Raw genomic sequence first — 22,437 nt, 5'->3', positions numbered from 1 at the left:
TAAGAATCTTATGGGCTGGAACACAATTCAAAGGGGCACTATTTGTAATTGCTTCATAGTCAGTGGGCAGAGAAACTGCTGGATGTTAGGAACTGAACTACTGAAGCACCTGATAGGGGGTTCATTCTTGCATAGTTTTGCTTTTCAACCCCCCCCTGCCCTCAATGAAATGTTACCATTACAGATTTATGCCCAGAAATATACCCACTTTATGATTGGTGACTGGGAGAATACAAAAACAATGTAGGTAACATACACATGCACCCAGAGGGTTCCCTTGTTTTCTGCTAGAGTTATGCCCCCTGAAAATCTCACATGCAACAATTTTGCAAGAAGTAAGACACTGAACCAATGGAAAAAAGGGGGGTGCTCATAAATTTTTAGAGAATTATTCTTAAACACTGTGTTACTCAAATGTGTTTTCTTCCTTGTTTTATGGAGTATGTACAGTGAAACATTTTCTCTACCTTTTGTCCTGCTGGATTTCTAATGCACATGGTTATCATGGCAGACAAAGAGGAAGAACAGATCCCAGCATTACGAATTTTGTTAGCATTCTTCATTACGTTGCATGCATAATGAAGATTAGCCCAGGTTAAAAGCTCCTCTGAGGGCTTCTGATTCTTCACCAGCTTTGATGTGACATCATGCAACTTTATTTCTAGTGTCAAAGAGGTCCTTTTCCTTTAGGGTAATAGGGTTGGACAAGATGTTGACGGCTGTTCTGACCCAACAGTAACAGTCATAGCTACTGCAAGTAATAGTTGCACCAAATAAGTGGGAGATTGGACGCACAACTAGAACAACCACACACCATGATGGTAAATGTATGAGGGCAGAAAGGGGTTTTGTGGGAAAATGTTCAAGTGGTTTGGCAGGAAGAAGTCTTGGCATGTTTCCAGACCTGTGGCACAATTTGACTATGCTGGCACAAATTGCACAGTAGTGACTTTTTCCATATAAAGCAAATTATTGGACAGAAATGATCAATTATGCAATAGTGAACTGACATAAAGCAAATTTGCAGAAAGTGGGGGAAACCTGTATTCATGTTTGAGTGTGTGTATACAGGGCCGCAACTGGGGGGGGGTTAACCGGGGCATGTGCCCCGGGCGCTGTGCTGGTGGGGCGCCAAAATTAGCACTTGGGGGGGCACCAAAATGAGTGCTGGGGGGGCACCAAAATGGGTGCGGAATCCATGTTTGCCCCGGGTGACACAGACCTAGTTGTGGCCCTGTGTGTATATATATTGCACATGTGTGTGTCCACATACATACACATACACCAAACAAATTAGAAGAAAGAGATATTTTTATTTTACCTTAAATGCATATAAGCTATTTGGAACTTTACTGGAAAATCAGTTGGTGAATTAATATATCAAGAGCACTCCCAGGGAGTTCCGGTTAGCAAACTGCACAATAGTTCAAGTTAGAGTTAAGTGGCGGAGTACCAAAACATTGTGAATCTCTGTCAAATGCTGTCTTAACAGTGACGTACAGTGTGGGTCAAGCATAGTCCTTACAAGACTGAAGCCACCACTCCGTGTCAGCATTTGATGAATTGAATTGAATTGAATTGTATTGTATTATGGTTTTTTGACCAATAAATTATTCAGTTTTGTGTCTATTAAATTCTTGACAATAACTATATTTTTCTACAAATGTGTGTACACTTTTTTCTCATGGAATATTACAGATCATATCAACATACTAAATAAACAATACCAATGGAAGTATAAAAGTATAAAAGTACTGTGCATGTGTATATGTCTTCAGCAAAGGATCGTTACCTTGCCGTGGTGCTGGAGCGTGAGCACCTCAATGATGCCATGAGCTAAACCGTGAAGGGCCATGCAAGACGGGAAGGTCATGACAGAGAGGTCAGACTAAAGGCGATCCCTGGGGAAGGTAATGGCAACCCACCCCAGTATTCTTGCCGTGAAAACTAAATGGATCAGTACAACCAGAGATATGTTGGTATACCATCGGAAGATGAGACCCCCAGGTCGGAAGATGGTCAAAATGCTACTGGGGAGGAACAGAGGATGAGCTCAACTAGCCCCAGACGTGATGACGCAGCTAGCTCAAAGCCGAAAGGACGGCTAGCGGCCGACGGTGCTGGTGGTGAACGGCGAATCCGATGTTCTAAGGATCAACACACCATTGGAACCTGGAATGTAAGATCTATGAGCCAGGGCAATTGGATGTGGTTATTGGTGAGATGTCAAGATTCAAGATAGACATTTTGGGCATCAGTCAACTGAAATGGACTGGAATGGGCCACTTCACATCAAACGACCACCAGATCTACTACTGTGGACAAGAGGACCACAGAAGAAATGGAGTAGCCTTCATAATTAATAGTAAATGGCTAAAGCAGTGCTTGGATACAATCCAAAAAACGACAGAATGATCTCAATTCGAATTCAAGGCAAGCCATCTAACATCACAGTGATCCAAATATACGCCCCAACCACAGATGCTGAAGAAGCTGAAGTAGAGCAGTTCTATGAGGATCTGCAGCACCTGCTGGACAACACGCCTAAAAGAGATGTTATTTTCATCACGGGAGACTGGAATGCTAAGGTGGGCAGTCAAATGACACCTGGAATTACAGGTAAGCATGGCCTGGGAGAACAAAACGAAGCAGGACATAGGCTGATAGAATTTTGCCAAGACAATTCACTCTGCATAACAAACACTCTCTTCCAACAACCTAAGAGATGGCTTTATACATGGACTTCACCAGATGGACAACACCAAAATCAGATTGACTACATCCTTTGCAGCCAAAAGTGGCGGACATCTATACAGTCCGTAAAACCAAGACCTGGAGCTGACTGTAGTTCAGATCACAAACTTCTTATTGCACAATTTAGGATCAGACTAAAGAGATTAGGGAAGACCCACAGATCAGCTAGCTATCAGCTCACTAATACTCCTAAGGAATATGCAGTGGAGGTGAAGAATAGATTTAAGGGACTGGACTTAGTAGATGGGGTCCCGGAAGAACTATGGACAGAAGTTCGCAACATTGTTCAGGAGGCGGCAACAAAATACATCCCAAAGAAAGAGAAAACCAAGAAGGCAAAATGGCTGTCTGCTGAGACACTAGAAGTAGCCCAAGAAAGAAGGAAAGCAAAAGGCAACAGTGACAGGGGGAGATATGCCCAATTAAATGCAAAATTCCAGAGGTTAGCCAGAAGAGATAAGGAATTATTTTTAAACAAGCAATGCGCGGAAGTGGAAGAAGACAATAGAATAGGAAGGACAAGAGACCTCTTCCAGAAAATTAGAAACATCGGAGGTAAATTCCAGACAAAAATGTGTATGATCAAAAACAAAGATGGCAAGGACCTAACAGAAGAAGAAGAGATCAAGAAAAGGTGGCAAGAATATACAGAAGACCTGTATAGGAAGGATAACAATATCGGGGATAGCTTTGATGGTGTGGTCAGTGAGCTACAGCCAGACATTCTGAAGAGTGAGGTTGAATGGGCCTTAAGAAGCATTGCTAATAACAAGGCAGCAGGAGACGACGGCATCCCAGCTGAACTGTTCAAAATCTTGCAAGATGATGCTGTCAAGGTAATGCATGCTATATGCCAGCAAATTTGGAAAACACAGGAATGGCCATCCGATTGGAAAAAATCAAGTTATATCCCCATACCAAAAAAGGGAAACACTAAAGAATGTTCAAACTATCGAACAGTGGCACTCATTTCACATGCCAGTAAGGTAATGCTCAAGATCCTGCAAGGTAGACTTCAGCAATTCATGGAGCGAGAATTGCCAGATGTACAAGCTGGGTTTAGAAAAGGCAGAGGAACTAGGGACCAAATTGCCAATATCCGTGGGATAATAGAAAAAGCCAGGGAGTTTCAGAAAAACATCTATTTCTGTTTTAGTGACTATTCTAAAGCCTTTGACTGTGTGGACCATAAGAAATTGTGGCAAGTTCTTAGTGGTATGGGGATACCAAGTCATCTTGTCTGCCTCCTGAAGAATCTGTATAACGACCAAGTAGCAACAATAAGAACAGACCACAGAACAACGGACTGGTTTAAGATTGGGAAAGGAGTACGGCAGGGCTGTATACTCTCACCCTACCTATTCAACTTGTATGCAGAACACATCATGCGACAAGCTGGGCTTGAGGAATCCAAGGCTGGAGTTAAAATTGCTGGAAGAAACATTAACAATCTCAGATATGCAGATGATACCACTTCGATGGCTGAAAGCGAAGAGGAACTGAGGAGCCTTATGATGAAGGTGAAAGAAGAAAGTGCAAAAGCTGGCTTGCAGCTAAACCTCAAAAAACCAAGATTATGGCAGCCAGCTTGATTGATAACTGGCAAATAGAGGGAGAAAATATAGAAGCAGTGAAAGACTTTGTATTTCTAGGTGCGAAGATTACTGCAGATGCTGACTGCAGTCAGGAAATCAGAAGACGCTTAATCCTTGGGAGAAGAGCAATGACAAATCTTGATAAAATAGTTAAGAGCAGAGACATCACACTGACAACAAAGGTCCGCATTGTTAAAGCAATGGTGTTCCCCATAGTAACATATGGCTGTGAGAGCTGGACCATAAGGAAGGCTGAGAGAAGGAAGATCGATGCTTTTGAACTGTGGTGTTGGAGGAAAATTCTGAGAGTGCCTTGGACTGCAAGAAGATCAAACCAGTCCATACTCCAGGAAATAAAGCCAGACTGCTCACTTGAGGGAATGATATTCAAGGCAAAACTGAAATACTTTGGCCACATAATGAGAAGACAGGACACCCTGGAGAAGATGCTGATGCTAGGGAGAGTGGAAGGCAAAAGGAAGAGGGGCCGACCAAGGGCAAGATGGATGGATGATATTCTAGAGGTGACGGACTCATCCCTGGGGGAGCTGGGCGTGTTGACGACCGACAAGAAGCTCTGGCGTGGGCTGGTCCATGAAGTCACGAAGAGTCGGAAGTGACTGAACGAATAAACAACAACATCTGTATATGTAAGAGAAACCCTAACTCTCCAGTCTCCCACAACAAATATATAATAATGGAGGAAACTGAATTTAGAAATAGTGCTCTAAAATGTCCTGCCAATTCATACCTTTTTACAGCACTCACTTTGAAGCAAAGGGAAAGATTAAACTTCCCATCTTAAATAATAAGCATGGAGCATATAATGAGTTTGCCTCAAAACATTTATGCAAAACAGTTGTTAGAAGAGGTTATACTTTTCTTAATCTTGTTTCATCTGCAGAGAATAGTTCCCTTCTTTTGGGAAAGTAGGTATGACAGGCTGGGGTGAGGAATTGGGGTGAGGAGATCCCTTCTGTTGCCTGAGAGTTCTCAGGACTTCACTGTGGCTTTTCCGGAATATACCCATCTGACAACTCGTGGCTTCCCTTCAGCCAGCACAATTCTCCAACTCCCTGCTAGCTCAAAGTTAGGGCATGTTTGCTGTCCTCTGGTGCCAAGGAAACTCTGCAGTGCCAGGAGAAATATGCCCTTGACATTTTACCTCAGATAGCTGGAGTGAAAACAGGGTTGTTGTTTTTTGTAAGAACACTGGGTATGCCCTGGACATGTAAAGCAATTTACAGATAGGCATGCAGAGAGAGCAAACTCAGCCATGGTACCATAAACAATAATTTGTAGCTGTATGACTAATCTGTGTTCAGCTTGGCTCTCCTGTAAGCAAAGGTTCTAATTATGAAGAATGGCAACTTGTCCTTGGATGAACTGAATGAAGTACTGCCGGATCTTTGTAACCCCTACTAAATAATGTCCCTGGTACGGTACAGCTGTTAGGTTAACTACAAGGGAAATCAGCTACAGCAGCAAAGTGAATTACCACTTTGCACATCAAATCTACTTCACAATTTTATGTGGTGCTGTACTTAATCAGCAGTGAACAGAGTTGGGTAATAAGTATCCAGCAAAGGCTAGAACAAGTAATGAAAATAGTGAGGATTCTTTACTTCTAATGATTAGTGGGGGGTTTTCATCTGTAACTTATGAAACTTTAACTTATGAAAGTTAAGGCAGAAATGAGCAACACATAAAACAGCAAAAATGTCCAGAAGAGTACCTGTGTTAATTTGTGTTGCTATGAAAATAACACAGTCTTGTGTGGCACTTTTAAGGCTAAGAAATGTATTATATATAGAATAAGCCAGGCTTCAACTATGGCACTCACTCTGGGACAAGAGTTCCCACAATTCTTGGGAATAACTGGGCTGGCTGGAGAATTCTGGGAAGTGAAATCCACACATCTGGAAGACATGCAGGTGGGGGAAGATAGGTATAAACCTTGAATTCAATTAATTGTATGCATCATAATTAAATGGGTGGCTGAAAATGGGCAAGAGAATTGTAAAGCAGTACGGTCGGAGGGAAATGAATTGTACTGCCACAGATACTGCCTACCTCTACAGTATGCTAACATGCTTATGGTTGATTTTCAGCAGTGGCTTCTTAATAAACTCCTGTCTCTAAAAACTATCTCTGCCTGAGATACAGTGACATTTTTATTATCTGAATTCAGAAACCTAGAGAAGTTAATCTAGAACCAAAATCGTTCACCTCCCAGTAACTCAAATCAAGACTAGTCTAACAAACCAGTGTGCTTTCTGGACACTACTGTGTATCTACAGAATAGGTAAAAAGCCCCATCTTATATACTGGTTGGGGAATTCTGGGAGTTGAAGTCCAAACATGTTAAAGTTGCCAGGACTGAGAAACCCTGTTCTAAAGATTTCATACACAGCCCTCAGATATGCATCCCTTCTGATTACCTGGGCAGGAGACTGGTCACATTCATTTTCATCAAGCATTTCAGGTACTTTGGTTCTGAACTTACTTACTTACTTACTTATTTACTTCAGGTCACTTTGGGGTGAGCAGTGACTGGAGAATTAGGCCTCCTTGCAGCCACCCCCCCCCTTACAACCCATTTCTCCCTTCCACACCAGCCCTTTGGGGGAACCAGGAGAGGATTAAAGGGGAAATCCTCACCCCACCCTGGGTCTGGCTAAACTACAGGAGGAGAAACCAAACAAAATTTGGGGAGTCTGCAGCTCAGTCAAGTTGAGGCAGGGGCTAGAAGGTCAACTCCAGGATTTCTTAAAAAATCAACTTTATTACAGGTGACAAAGTAAGATAAGGTTCCACACACCGAACACACAATAAAAAAGAGATAAATACAAATAAATAGCCTATAGCAAAACAGCCTTGCCTGAGGTAACCCCCCCTCATCCAGCCATCTCCAAAAATCCCACCAATTACTTCCTTTGTCTCTATTGGCTTTCAGGGATCAGGTGACTACCTCTGGGCACATAAGGCTGCCTATTTGCTCTTTAAAGGGCCCGCTGCTCCCTACTACAATTTCTTAAGCCAAAACAGGAGTGAAGCCCACAATTCAGCTTCCCAGGAGGCTGTCCAGTGACAGGGCCAAATATAGCCAATGCAGTTTTCTGTATTTGGGGGAAGAAGTTAAAAATTGAAATGGGAACAGGTAGTTTGGGGGAGGCAAAATCTCCCATTCACATCCATAATCCACAACCCCCACTCTAAAAACTGGCCCTCCACCTCTATTTTTGGAATGTTATTACACACAATTCCATTCTGCCAGGGAATTTCAAAATCTTCACCACAGAGCGCTGTGGAGCCACATGCAGCTTCCAAGCTGTGGTTTGCCTGCTTTTGGTCCAAAATACCTACAGATACAAATACAATTTCTTGTATTTTTTATATTCAAGAAATTGAAATGGCAGCTCTGGCATGATCAACCTGGTACCACAAAGAATCTATTACAAGACAAGTCTAGAAAAGAAAATGATCTAACACATCTTCTTGTCACCTAGATCTTCCAGTTAATCCACTTAATACTCCCTATTCTTGACAATAAGACTTCCTACCCATTGAGTCTTTCCCCACTTTCAGATGTACCCCTAATCTATATACAGATAGTCCTCGACTTATGACCATTTGTTCAGCGACTATTCAAAGTTATGACAGCACTGAACGAAGGGACTTATGACAGATCCCTGAAGTTATGGCTGTTGCAGCACCCCTGCGGTCATGTGATCAAAATTCAGGCACTTGGCAGCTTGCCTGCAGTTACAACCACAGAGGCACTTCAACTCCCTCCACCCCCATCTCCCCACAATCTATGCCCTTTTGTCCCCCTGTACTCTGTGGCCCCTACCGCCCTAGCTGACCCTCTCCGTCTTCTTGCTCTTGCTGTTGACTAAGCATGCCAGGCCTGGCCCTTTGCGAGGCAGCTGCTGGCTGCACAAGGCTTTCTTCCCAAGGTTGTACCCAGAGGTTTTCTCGCAAGACCCAGGGAAGATGGCCTCACATGGCCAGCAGCTGCCTCAAGAAGGGCCAGGCCGGGCACACCTCATCAGCAATTGGAGCAAGAAGATGGCAAAGGTCGGCTACAGTGGTGGCAGCAGAGGTCCCCAAGTGCAGGGCAATGAGGATGGTTGGGCTGGGGCAGCTGGGGTGGCTAGGGCTTTACGCCACAGTGCTGGGTTGTGGCTTTGTGCCACAGTGGCAGGCCCGCAACTAGGGCCTGTGTCACCTGGGGCAAACATGGATTCCGTGCCCATTTTGGCGCCCCCAGTGCTCATTTTGGTGCCCCGGGGCGGTGCCCAGGTCATATGCCCCGCTTGCCCCCCCCAGTTGTGGCCCTGTGCAGTGGTAGGGCTTCCCAGCACGCTGTGGCTTCATGCTGCACTGCTAGGCCACGCTGGGGCAGCTGAGGCTTCCACGGGTGGCTGCAGCTTCGTGCTGCAGCTCAGGGGCTTTCTGCAGCCCCAGAGCCACAGCACGCCAAGAAGCCCCTGAGCCGCAGCATGGCAAACAGCCCCAGAGCCGCACAGTTCTGGGGCTGTTTGCCACCCTGCAAGGCAGGATGCAGGGTGGCCAAAAGGGCAGAGATGGGGGGGAGGGAGATAGGTGGGTGGGGGGAGTTGGATGCAGTCCTTTACCTTACCAAGGGTTGGGGCTGGGAGGGACCAAGCCCGGAATGGCTTGGATTGGGGTGGGTCCTTGGCTAACAACTGGTGGAATTCGTTTAACAATGGCATTGGGAAGTGCTGGGATTACTGTCACTAAACAATGCAGTCACGTGACATCATGCTTTATGACTGCATCACTCAGCAGTGGAAATTCCAGTCCCAGTTGTGGTCACAAGTCAAGGACTACCTGTAAATGCTCAACAGCAACAGCAGGCCATGAGCAGAGGACCACATAGGGATCAGACTGTACAACAGAGCCAGGTACCAACTTGACTCCCATATCTATTCAGACAACGTAATGAGAAGATCTAAGAACACTAGTTACAACATCCACTCTCCTGCTTATACAGGTAGTCCTCGTTTAGTGACTGTTTGCAGTCACAACAGTGGTAAAAAAGTAACTTTGTGACCAGTCCTCACATTTACAACCTCCACAACTCTGTAAAGCGAAGGAAAGCTGAAGTAAGATCGTAAGTACAGTCGTGGTTTCATTTAGCAACCACTTCACTTAACAATTGAGTTGCCAGTCCCAATTATGGTTGCTAAACGAGGACTACTGTATTCTTATGTATCCTTGTAATCTGCCTGAAATACCCTTTTATATTTGCATAGGACATGAAAAAGGATCAAGTGATGCAAATCAGACGTTAGAAATTCAATCTTCAGAAACCAGTTGGAGCCAGTCAGGATTCAGCCGACCTGCTACTAATTCTTACTGTGGTCATTCTTGAACAAAGGAATTCCAAGGGAAGACTTAGCCGAACTTCCATTCTGTTAATTGGTCTGAATAGAATCGGTGATTTCCCATCTCACTACAGAGGTTAATTAATTCAGCAGTGTGTTATCAACTGTCACTGCCATTATAAAAAGTCACTGTGATTACTTTGTTTAACATCAACCTCCAATCTAATTGTCACTCTTTGTAGCCTTTGCATGTCATTTCCCTCTGATTTAACTGCTTGCAATTCTAAACCTGAACAAATGATATATGCATACCCAACTGACGATAAACATGCATGTGATGGAGCATCTAGTTTGTAAAATATTGTACCATAATAAAACTGTTCATCCAAGACAGAATAACAGGATCGTGTAACAACTGAAATCATCAAAATATCTACTTCCTTTACCACCACCATCCCCTTCAAAACATACCTGTGATTGTATATGGGTAGTAATTCCATGCCTTCTCTGTAACATAAAATATTTTGGGAACAACAGCTCTTGCCCAGCTTGGAAGTTTGCTGCAAGAGAAACATAAACCTGAATCACAAGTACAATCCACCCTGTTAATTTCCCCTAATGAACGATAAGTAGTGGAAGGCATAATGATGGTAGATAAAGACAAATTATATTTCTGTACAAAATACCCCAAAACAGAGGCCATGTCGTTCATTATCACGTTGTAGCTGGTAAGCCCCTTTAAAACTTGGGGAGTGCTGCCAAAAGAGGTTGTCTTCACAACAGAGCAATGATGGAGGAGTATGACCAGCCACAAAATACCCATTTCCCAACACTCAGGTTTATGAGACTAAATGAAAACACCAAAGGTTGGATCAGGTGGAACATCTGCTTTTCCAGGTTGCAGTTATACACTGGGAAATTGTCGTCCATAAATAGCAGCCATTTTTTTCACAGTGGCAACCACTCAAAATGTATTTTCCAGGCTTAGTTTTAAAGAGCCATAAGATAGGATTATTTTTCCAAGCATTAGTGTTTAGCAGTGCAGAAAATATATTTTGAAATGCAAAGGAATTGCAAATTCCCTCAAATCAAGCTTGAGTCCAGCTGCTGTCAATGCACTTCTGTAGTTTTCCTGGCAGCAAGATGCAAGTGACTGGCCACTGCCTTCTGCCGGGCCCCTTTTTTCCTAGCCTACACCCTGGGATTTCCAATGGCCTCCTATCCTACTTAGCCCTTTTTCTGATAGGTCAGTTATCTATTATAACAAATATATACTTTAGGCATCAATAAGTTGTTATAATACAGGGGAGGACAAAAATTAAACAATATTCTATTAAAATAAAAGTATTGTAAATGATTTTTTTCAGATATGACTTGTACGTTTTAGAAACCCAACCCACTGTCTTCATTTGATGAGCCTAAATAACCACAACAGTGTTTCTACACTACATAATAAATGTTTAGATGCTGTATAAACAACAAAAGTACAGCCTGGTAGTATTTTTCTGATTACTGATCCAAAATGTTAGTTTTGTATTGTAATAAATAATTTTAAGGTTTACTTTGCTCTCCCAATTCTGAAGTTGTTTTCTTATTATCAAGTGGTGGCTGAATGAGTGATGAAAGTCCTAACATGGGAAAAAATGCAGTCTGTCTTGCGTGCTGATGTCAGTATAAATCCTCCCCATATGCTGGTAAGGATCCAGCAGAGAGCAGGGAAGATGATAAAGAGATAGGTGGCAAATCCTACAGGAATTGGGTTGTGTTTAGTTTAAACAGAAGATGAGTAAGATGAATAAGGTTTGGTTCACATGTGCCCAAACCCCAGAACAGTGGGTTTTTGGCAGATAACATGAAAAATTGAGGTGGTCAAAGAGTTGGGACGTGCTTACTAACTGAATGCACAGAGAACTTGGGGGCAAGGCTGCTATGCATGGGGAGCATTTCTTCATGCATTCATTGATATAAGGAAAAATAGCAATGTGTTCTCAAAACATAAAAAGTATTTTGTTTAGGGAGAAAAATAGTCATGATCACCTTGATTATTGCCAGATGCTCTTATGTGGGGATAATCTTGAAATGTATCCAGAAGTGCCATTTAGTGTAAATGAAACAGTAAAGGTGTAACCCACTCTGCACTGCTGGTGTCACATGTCCACATTAAAAGAAGACTTCATTTATTTTTTTACAGTGATTTGTATGATATTTCAGAATATAACCTGAGTGCACTGCAATGACTAGCATGGAGATCTGGAAAAGCAAGGGCATCAGTCTTAATACCAAGTGCAGAATGGTAAATGTGATTGTTTTTTCTGTAACTACCTTTGGCTGTGAAAATTTGACAATAAGAAAGCAGATAGAAGCAGATAGATTCCTTCAAATAATGCTTGTGGAGACAGCTACTGTGCTTGGACAGCAAAAAAAAAAAGCATCAAGCCATAAATATCATTGGAAACTAAGATTATCAACCTAAGGCTGTTTTATCATTTGTTCAAACTCCTTGGGAAAAAAAAAATCTATGCTAGGAATGGTTGGAGGTGCTAGAAAATGAGGTTGGCAAAAACACGCTGGATAAACACCATCAGCAAGATTCTGGTTTAAATCTAGAGATATTAAACTAAGTTGTAAACTAACCAAAGGAATGAAGAGAACTAATCAAGTCAGATATGACTGAAGAGATGAAGAGAGAGAGAGAGAATGTGCTGCCCACATAATAAATTCTAGGTGATTTATGATTCTAAAACAATAAAATGGTCAAAACCAGTCCACAATAGCTCATGTTGGCAGGACCAAGAGCTTCCCACTAAAATGCTGACTATCTTATATGGTGCTTGCCTCTCTGAAAGCTCTGCAGAAAAGTGTGGGCTTAACTGCTTTATAAAATGCGAACAGGATAAGGGCCATCCAGACCACAGGGGCCAGCTACTCTTAAGGGAGGCACCACAATTGCAAAGGTCATCCTCCAGGCTTCCTTACTTCCTTGAGGCAGGGAAAGCAGGGAGTTGATAGCATCCCCTCTTGGCCTGCACATATTGGGTGGGTAGGTTCCACTTGGAGCAAATGGTCTTAATGGAAAGAACACAAATGGATCTAAGCCAGTGATTTCTCAGACACATTTTAAGCTGCTAGCATTAACTTTTTAAATCTTACCCGGGCTATGGCCTATCTATCTGAAAGTCCAACTCTTGTGATACTGAGCCAGTATGATGCAGTATAGTGGTTAAGGTGCTGGATTAGAAAATGGGAGACCCAGAGTTCTAGTCTTCTCTTAGGCAGGGAAGCTAGCTGGGTGACTATGGGCCAGTCACTCTCTCTCAGCCCAACCCACCTTACAGGATTGTTGTTGTATGGAAAACAGGAGAAAAGAGCATTATCTATGCCATCTTGAGTTGTAAAAAATCAAGGTGGAATATATCAAATAAATAAATACATAAAGGTATTCAGATGTTAAGAGGAGCCTTTTATCGGTCATATCAGAGAAGGCCTTCTTCTGCATGGCTCTCAAGCGATAACATGTGTTCTTTATAGAGTAGCATTTGATCCTCACCCACTTTCCTATTTCTTTCATCAAGGTTTAATGGTTCATTGTTACTGTTTTATCACTGCATTCAATTTTTGATCTTGCATTGGTATGTTGTATGTTGTGAGCTGCCTTAAGTATTTAGCCCCAATAGAAAGGAGGACTATCAATCAGATAAGCAGTTAGAACTAGTTTGGCAACAGAACTACGCTGTCGAGAGTGTTTAGGAATCTCTAACCAATTTTTCAAATAAATTGTAGTCAGGTGTTTCTTAGAGAGGTTTACAACAGTTCACATTTAAGGTAAAGATGGATGCTCCTTGCGTCAAGTCTGACTCCTGATAACCAGCCATTTCCATCCAGATTTCAAGGCCACAGCACAGAAGCAGTTTGCCACAACCTTTTTCCAGAATCTTTTCTGACTTTGCCATCAAATCTACAGCCCTGAGATTCCCCATCCAAGTACACACCAGGTCCAACTCAGCTCAGCTTCCAAGTCCAGACAAGGTAGCAAGCTGTGATGAACTGTGAGCAAAAGCAAAAATTGTGTTCTTCTTCCAATTATGCAGGACAAAAAGCAAAGGTTGCTAGAATTTATTTGGGCATACCCCAGTTGAGCTAAGCTGACCTCTCCACAACTGGAAGATTTGCAGATACATTGCAACTGAAGTATACCTTGGCTAAACTACAGTTTACTGTGTCACCAGACTGTGACAGGTCTCAACAAACAAGAAAGCTTGTTGGTTATGCTGGGAATGGTGAGCCTTTGAAATCTCTGAAATGCAGATTCACATTCAAGTTATATTCTAGTCCAGTGTTTCTCAACCTCACGAACCTTAAGATGTGTGGATTTCAACTCCCAGAATTGAAGTTGGCTGGCTAGGGAATTCTGGGAGTTGAAGTCCACACATCCTGAGTTGAGAAACACCGCTCCAGTCAAATAACAATTTGTCTGACTCTCCTAGTTGGCTTTGTCTTTGGCCCCCAGTTCTTAGCTGTTTGTCACCCTTGCCCAGTTTATAGCTCTCCTCCCACAATCTGTCCTGAGGGGGAAGAGTCACAATTTTGAAGCATTTCCTTTTTGACCAGAGAAATCCATGGAAACAAGGTTTAAAACAGCCTTCTTTCCCAGAGCCACTGAGATACATCTGCTGCTATTCACACAGTATGTAATATTAGCTGCTGCATTTAAATCTACAGGTGGCATGCAAAACTGTTGCCTAAACTATTTCCATATTTACCTCAAAGGAAGGCAATCCAGAATTTAAAACAATTCTCCAAAAGGAAAAAAGATTCCAACTATGTGCATGTGACACACCTGTGTATTATGGGCATCTATGTTTATGTTTCTGCATGCACCTACCTAACTACCTACCTAACTACCTACATACCTACCAGAAGCCACCCCCCCCACACACAAACACCTTTCTTGGTCAGGGCTAAGAAAGAAAATAAGCTAATTGAATTAATAACTACTGATTAAGCAGAATTGCCCACAAAATAAGGAAGCCAATTTGTAAAGTTAATTATCTCCAGCCCACTTATACAAATCTCTCATGCATGTTTGTAGAAAGTGGACTCAGCAAGCATAAACCGCTGCAGACTTACTCTACAACAAGTTTCTCTTGTTGTGCTTCATGGTTTTCAGTCCCAAGTGGGCAGAGGCTGCTGCTATGCTGGAGATGGCTATGTGTGGGCTGGCTTATTCTATGGAGTTGTAATGAAAATTGGGGATCTTTAAAGCTGTGTCTCCTTCTGAAGAAAGAGACAAATCAATAGGGATGTGTACAGGCCTGGAAGGCAAATAGAAATTTATGCCTGATTACTGTGTGCTAAGAGTTAAACTATGCATATTACCTGGGAAATATGCTTAGGAATTCTAGTCCCTTCTCCTCTTGTTACCTTCCCCATGTAGAAGGCCGCTATCACAGCTACAATATCTTGCCTACAAAAAATTAGAGAGCCACTAGATGGCAGCAAAGTTCATTTTCTGTACCTCTTTGCTGCCATCTAGTGGGTGTCTGGATTTTGCAGTCCAGATATGGCAGTCATCCTCTCTATTTATGGAGATTCTCCATACAGTCTTCATTTGTGGGGAGAGCCTCCACGGACAGAGAGGTTTCCCACTACACAAATGTACATGGAAAGTGACGAGAGGAGGGGAGGGTTCATATACTTTTCCTGTTCTCCCTTGATAGCTCTTCTCCATTTTTTGCAGCACCTGCCTTTATTGCTACATACTTGGCAAATGTACAGAGCCTTCCCACTTGAAAGGTAATTATTTGGCTTTCCCACATGTGCTCTGCTTAAACAAATTGAGATTACAATTAAAATATTTCTGCTTCTGGTCAATGTTTGCTTTCGCCTCTTCACTATCGTAATTTTGGCAGTATATGATTGAGTATTTATATTTATTTGATAAGCTTTTCAAAATACCATTCATGTTGATCACTTCACTGATTTTTTGACTCGTGATCTTAAATACATCTAAATGTAAGATGGTGATATTAGTGGAAGTAATAGCAGATCCATCTCCCTTAATATCATAGTTAAATCTTTTTGGCATGTTTGCCAAGTTCTAATCCAATTTTCTAACCACACTGGCTCTTACAGATTCTTTTCTCAAGCCAAGAACTACACTAGAGCAAGGTTCTTTTATTTTTATTTATATATATATATATATATATATATATATATATATATATATATATATTCAAATTTCCATCACCGCCCATCTCCCCCAAAAAGGGGGCTCTGGGTGGTTTACAATCAGAATTAAAACACATAAATTACAATATAAACTACAATATGTCTGTCCTCCTTGATAAACTATAATTACTATCCCTCTCTATCTCTGCGCACGCACACACACGCACACACAATGCCTTTTGTGTATACTTGTCTGAACAGGAACCCTTCTGCATCAGTCAAGAAAATAATGGCCCATGCACCACGACAGAGAGATGAAAGCTGGTGCCTTCCGAGATTTTAGACTACAAGTCCCACCATCCTTTACCACTGAATATGCTAGCTAGGTCATAATTGATGTTCAAATGCTCTGGAAGGCACCAGTTTGCCTACTCCTGCTATACAATAAACACTTATGGGATACTTCAGTTGAATGTTTCCATTGCTGTACTGATAAAAAAGGTAGTCTCTTTCAGGTCAGCTCCTGATAACTTAATGTATACATCCATGCAGTATTCTGTACAGAAGTGCAGAATTGTACGTCAGGAATTTATCATGTCCTCCACCTTTTTTTTTTTTACTTCCTACTCAAGCCTATAAACCTATTATTCCCTAATGGTCTCCCATTCAAGTACTAACCTAGTTCCAACCTTGCTTAGCTTCTCATCCCAGACAAGGTCAGCCAAGTGCTGCCCAGCACACTCTCTTACAACTGCACAAGGCAGGCAGCAATTAGCAACAATATATAAGATCTCTCTTAAATATTCCCCAGTGCCTGTTTTGGCACAAAAGAGAAACTGATGGTTTCTGTAGTACCCAAATATTCCCCCAATTAATATTTTTGTACTTCTTGGCCAGTATTTGTCTCTTGTACCATTATTCCCCTTAATTCTCACATTTCTGGTTCCAAGTCAATTAGGTTGCAAATGTGAGGATGTCACCAAGATAGATTGCCAATATACATATATTTTTATTACAATTAGTGACTAAATTAACATACTGTTCCTTGATGGAAGGACAGAGTGCACAGGGAAAAGACGGGGAAGTAGGTAAGCAGATTGCATAAAGTAAAAAAAGGAGTGTGGGTGGGGGGCAGATTGAAGGACATAAATACAAAGGTAGATCTAAAATACATGGAAGAATTTAAATACTTAACTGTTAATTAGATACAACCCTATATTTCTATATACTGTACAAATGTATTTAGACTAAAATGGAGACAATAGCTACTATAAAATGTAAAAGGTTGACATAATATTAGATAAATACAGTGAAATGTGAAAGTAGATACAGAAATGGTGAAGAGTCTGCCTAGAATATCTCAAATAAGGGATGATCAAGACTTCAGTTCGAGGCCCATGTGTGGCATGAGACCTCTGGGTGCACTGAGATCAAGCCTTCTCGGGGTTCAGTTGCTTGGAAATACTACTCAAAGCAGATAACATCTAAGATACACAAATGATTACATTTTAACTAATCTGTAACCGTTTTGATGGGTCAACTGTCTTTGAGAAATCTTGGCCAACGTGACTAGTCTTGCTAAGAAACAACCTCAGATTTTCCTTACGTACCTTGAAGCTGCCGATCTAGACTTTTGGTTAGGTAAAAGAACAATCTTAGTATCCAGCTGGACAAAAGCTGGCTTGCAGTTTATAAATTAATAAAGCTTAATCAATCTAATTCTGAAAAAAAAGTATGTGGCTGCTAAGATTCGACACTGACTTGATGGCACATAAACAATCAATCTAAAACTGAATGCAATGTGAATACAAAATATTAACATGTGGGTTTGGGAGTTTCACGCAAGATGGAATGAAACTTTACATTCTCTGGATATACTGAACAGACTTACAATTGAAATTGATAGGCTGTGCCTGCAGAATACAAAGGAATTCACACCCTCAGTAATTTAATTGATTGAAATGGAACAATGCATTTAGCATACAGTAATGCTTTCAATACCTGGTTCCAGTTGAAACTGTACTAAGTAATGAAATATAATTAACGCTTTTCTAGGCATTTGAAAGGGGTGATGGAGAACGGGGGAATTAATGTTTTAATATAGGAAGTATCTTAAAATTAAAATTTGCTGGTAATAATCTAATATCTTCCACTGTGTATCATTTCAGGCCAACATTTCAATGTTTGTTGTGTAAGGTATTGGATGGGAAGGGAGGTTTGCAAATCATTAAGAACTACATAGCAAAATTGAGGTGCAGACAAGTTTAAGGCATTTATCTCAATGGTCTTGACTATACAACCAAATAGCACAGCTGCACACTAAATAATAAACGTGGGATAAAAATAAAAAATATTCACAACAAATATGGAAATGTTTGACAATTTTCATTCTGTGTAGTGCAGTTAACCATTTGTGAACTTTTTATATCCATTAAGTGTCCTACAATTTTCATATATTCTGAGTAGGGATTTGTTTTGGCTTAAAGATTCCAAGGAATTGGAGTCCTACCCCTTTTATGTTGGATTCCACGCCCTACCTGGCTTCTCTGGAAGGTGAGGGAGTATGTGAGTCTGTCAGGACCAGGCCTGCCTCTGACTTGGATTCGGTTTCACTTTCCGAGTCAGAGTTTAGAAACCTATCGTGCTGGAGTCGGAGAAATGAAACTCCAGCATGACTCAGCAGAGCGGGAAGAAGCCATGACGCTGATTGGGTGAAAACCGGAGGGGGATTTGAATACGCCAATCAGCGCGCGCCAGAGACACACTGAAAAGCGCGCAAAGGGAAAGGCAGCCCGATTGGCTGCAGGAGACTCCAAGTGCGCCAAGGAATGGGATAAAAGGCAGCAGCGCAGACAGCGTGCTGTTGGAGGTAATCGATCCTCTAGACCTGCAGCTTTGGAAGAAGATTCCCTACCGACATCAGAAGTGGCGTCTGTGATCGACAAAGAAGCAGCACCAGCCTTGAACTCTGAAGAAGGGATCTTTGTGCCCACTGCATTTGAGGAACCAGTGTCACCCAAGCCCGGCAGCCAGCGCCTCCAGCTTCGAGAGCTCACCTTGCCTTCAGCAGAGCAACCAAGCTGAGGGCTTTTCATGCCGCCGCCCATCAACAGTTTACTACAGCTGCTCTTCACAAACTCCTGTGAATTTCGGGGAGTGTTGCTCGCCTTGCTCAGGATCTGAGTTTGTGGCACACACAGTGCTTCCAGCCGAACCCAGCCTAGTTCTGAGTTCCAAGCCTTGCTCCAAGTCTCCTGCCCGGCGAATCCAGACGAGTCTGGGGCTTCCAGCCAAGTCCAGCCTAGTTTCAAGTTCCAGGCCTTGTTCCAGGTGTCCTGTCCAGCGATTCCAGTCCAGTCTGGGGTTTCTAGCCAAGTTGAGTCAAGTTCTGAGTTCCAAGCCTTGCTTCAAGTCTCTTGCCCAGAGAATCCAACCCAGTCTGGGGCTTCCACCTGAGTCTAGCCCAGTGCTAAGTGCCAAGTCTAGCTCCTACCCATCTTCTCCAGAGATCCAGTCCAGTCCGGTGATTCCAGCCAAGTCCAGTCTTGCTCTGAGTTTGAGTCCTGTGCCTGAGATTCCGTGTTCTTCAGTTTGCTGATAGTAGCTTGCATCCTGATCTGTTCAGCTGGCCATTCCATGATGTGTTGTTCCAGATTTACTTCAGTTTGAGATCTACTGCCTCCAGTCCTTGTGTTCCAGTGGGGTCCAGTCTTCCTTCCAGATAGAACCTAGTGCTGCCTTGTTACATTGTCTAGCCTTGATTACTCCAGTCTCCTTACTTAAGGACTTATTGCTTGTAAATAGTTCTTAATAAAGAGTTTTATTGAGAATTAATCTGGTGCATGGTCTGAACAGGACAGAGTCCTGGGAATTGAGAAGGGATACATGTTTCCTTAGGAGAGGTAGTTGTGCCAGCTACCTTGAAGGAGGCATTGGTATACTCACTCCTGAAGCGTTCTGTTGATCCAACCATACCAGACAACTTCCACTTGGTTTCCAGAAAATCTTAGAGAAAATACATTATCTGGACCTCTTCCTGCTGGGTTTTGGTCCTGGGCTGGGCATGAAACTGAAATTCAGTTGGTTGCTTTGGTGGATGATCTATGGCAGGGAGTGTGGCCCTCCTGGTTTTGCATGATCTTTCAGCAATGTTTGATGCCATCACCCATAGTATCCTTTTGGACCACTTGAGAGGGTTGGGAGTGGGTGGCACTGTTTTACTGGTGTTCTGCTTCCTCAGTGGGAAGTTCCAGTCAGTTGCCAGTTTCAAGATGGAGATTCTGTTTATCCAATAGCCATCCAGATCTTTCCATGACTCTGGATGGGTTGCACTTCCCCTGAAAATGCAGGTCCATGCTTTGGGGGCTCTCCTGGAATAATCTCTACCTGAATCAGCAGGTAAAGATTTGGCCAGGGGACCCTTTACCTAGCTTCCCCTGTTGTGCCAAGTGTTGCCCTATTTGGAGGATATGAAAGACTGTGGGAAGCAAGTGGAAGAGGAGGAAGATTTCAATATATGTGAAGAGACAACACAGCCCAGATGTGGGGGCTATACTCTTAGTTTTCAAGATTGTTTTTACCACTGACTGGCATTCCTTCCTCACATTTGGTGGTTCTCTCTCCCTTGGTTTGCCAGCTACATGGGACTTGACAGAGGTGGCCCTTATCACCTTGAAGTTGGACTACTGCAATGCAGTCTGTCTGGGGCTGCCTTTGAAACTTTTCAGAAACTGCAACTGCTACAGAATGGGGTAGCCCATCTACTGGATGTGAGAACTGATACACTCATGTATTATGGTTTTTGTGGGTGCTGCATTGGCTTTCAACAGGTTTCCAGGTATAATTCAGGGTGCTGGTGTTAATCTATAAAACCCTATATGGTCTAGCTCCTAAGTATCTCCAGGACTTCTTCAAGTTGAAGATTCCAATCCTATAGGAAAGGATGCCTCAGGTTTCTCCTCTCCATGAAATTAGGGGTGGCAGGGGCAGACTTTCTTGACAGCCATTCCAGCTCTATCACGAGAGGTACAGGTGAGCCCCACCTAAAGTCCTCCAGAAAAGCAGTAAAAACAATATGTTTTCATAAGGCTTTTGTGGAATGATTGTGTCATCTATATGAGCAGGGCAATAATCGGAGTTGGGCATTCTTTTATGGAGGACTAATGGGTTTTTAAGAAAATATTTTTACCTTGTTATGAGGTTTTATTTGCAACTGTATTGTGCTGTGATTATAATCTATGAACCACCTGGATTTGTTTTGCAATCTGGTGGTTCTGTCATGAGTGATTTGATTTTACCGACAAATAAATTAAATTAAAAATACTGCCAAACTAGTGATAAATAAATATTCCAATTTTTTTAAAAACAGTAATCTGGCATGCTTGTAAGCATGACATTTTTAAAATTAGAGAAAACTGTATTTTACTTAAAAAAGCAAAAGAAAAAAAATCAACATCCAGAATCTAACAACCACCATTGGGACTGGCAACTTGGTTGTTAAGCAAAGCAGGTGCCAAGTAAAACAACATGATTTTACAATCTTAATTCAGCTTTCCTTTGTTTTGCAGACCTTCGAGGGTCATAAACACAAAGACTAGTTGCAAAGTTACTTTTTCATCACCATCATAACAGAATGGTCACTAAACGAGGCAGTCACTAAAGGAGGACTACTGTACCTTTCCTAGAGTGAGCCAGCATGACCTCAAAGAAGAAGTTCTTGAGTTCTCCAGCACTGTTCCTCAAGCCCCACACTATAAAAGTAGGTGAAGGGGAAGAAGCAAAGATGTGTAACGGGGGGTGGGGGAAGGAGAGGAAAGAAAGACCAGGTCTTTCAGCCATGTGGTATGCTGCAATGTACACTGAATGATTTCTTAGTGACAGATGTTAATTCACAACTCTCATTCATGAACAAAAAAAATCCCCACATTTTCTTCTGTATGTTTTCATCATGGTTCCTAATCCATTTATATTAAGCAACTCAACCTTCCAATCATCCATTGTTATGACAGGGGATATTGCAAACTCTCTGGAACTGTTGCTATAAATAATTGCCAAGCCACATTTCCATGTTTGCCTTGATTTTTAAGTTATTCATTACAGAAAGTACACCACAACCACTACCAATATTAAGCAGGATCAGTGCAGACTAAACAGCAACCAGCTATAGTAAACCATCAATTTAGCAGACCTTGGTTTAATACACCTTGGATGCAATGGAAAGAATCCACTGTTGTGTTATTTCAGCCTGTTATACTATTTCACCCTTTGGAATGTCAGCCTTGTAAAGGTCACAAAGGCCACCCAGTGAAACCACTTACAGTACTGTCAACCCCACCACGCTGACCAGGCTAAGAATCAACTCCATAGGAAGCTAAGACTACTTTTACTGCAAGTGGCGATAATAACAGAACCTTGCAAGTCTGATTGTGCTGGGCCTCCTCCCCTTTTTATATCCATGTGAATTAGGGAGGTGTCTGCCTGAACTGCTTACATACACTGTCTGCTTGTTTTGGACTTAGCCGTGCTCTTCTGCTAGCTGCACTGGTAGAGGATCTGGACTATCTGTC

The 22,437-nt window shown here is 42.2% G+C and overlaps 1 protein-coding gene across 1 annotated transcript in view; it reads right to left on the bottom strand.

Moving 5' to 3' along the window:
• Window positions 1-22,437, bottom strand: part of PITPNC1 (phosphatidylinositol transfer protein cytoplasmic 1) — a 162,314-nt gene that overhangs the window by 55,645 nt on the left and 84,232 nt on the right. The window contains exon 3 of the mRNA XM_063293487.1: window positions 10,175-10,263. Coding sequence (XP_063149557.1) covers window positions 10,175-10,263 — 89 coding nt within the window. The remainder of the gene's footprint in view (window positions 1-10,174; window positions 10,264-22,437) is intronic.

The sequence above is a fragment of the Candoia aspera genome, chromosome 2 (assembly GCF_035149785.1).
Source record: "Candoia aspera isolate rCanAsp1 chromosome 2, rCanAsp1.hap2, whole genome shotgun sequence".
In the NCBI taxonomy this organism is placed as follows: Eukaryota; Metazoa; Chordata; class Lepidosauria; order Squamata; family Boidae; genus Candoia; species Candoia aspera.
Note: the sequence above shows the minus strand (reverse complement) of the source record. Positions and strands in the feature narration are given on the sequence as shown.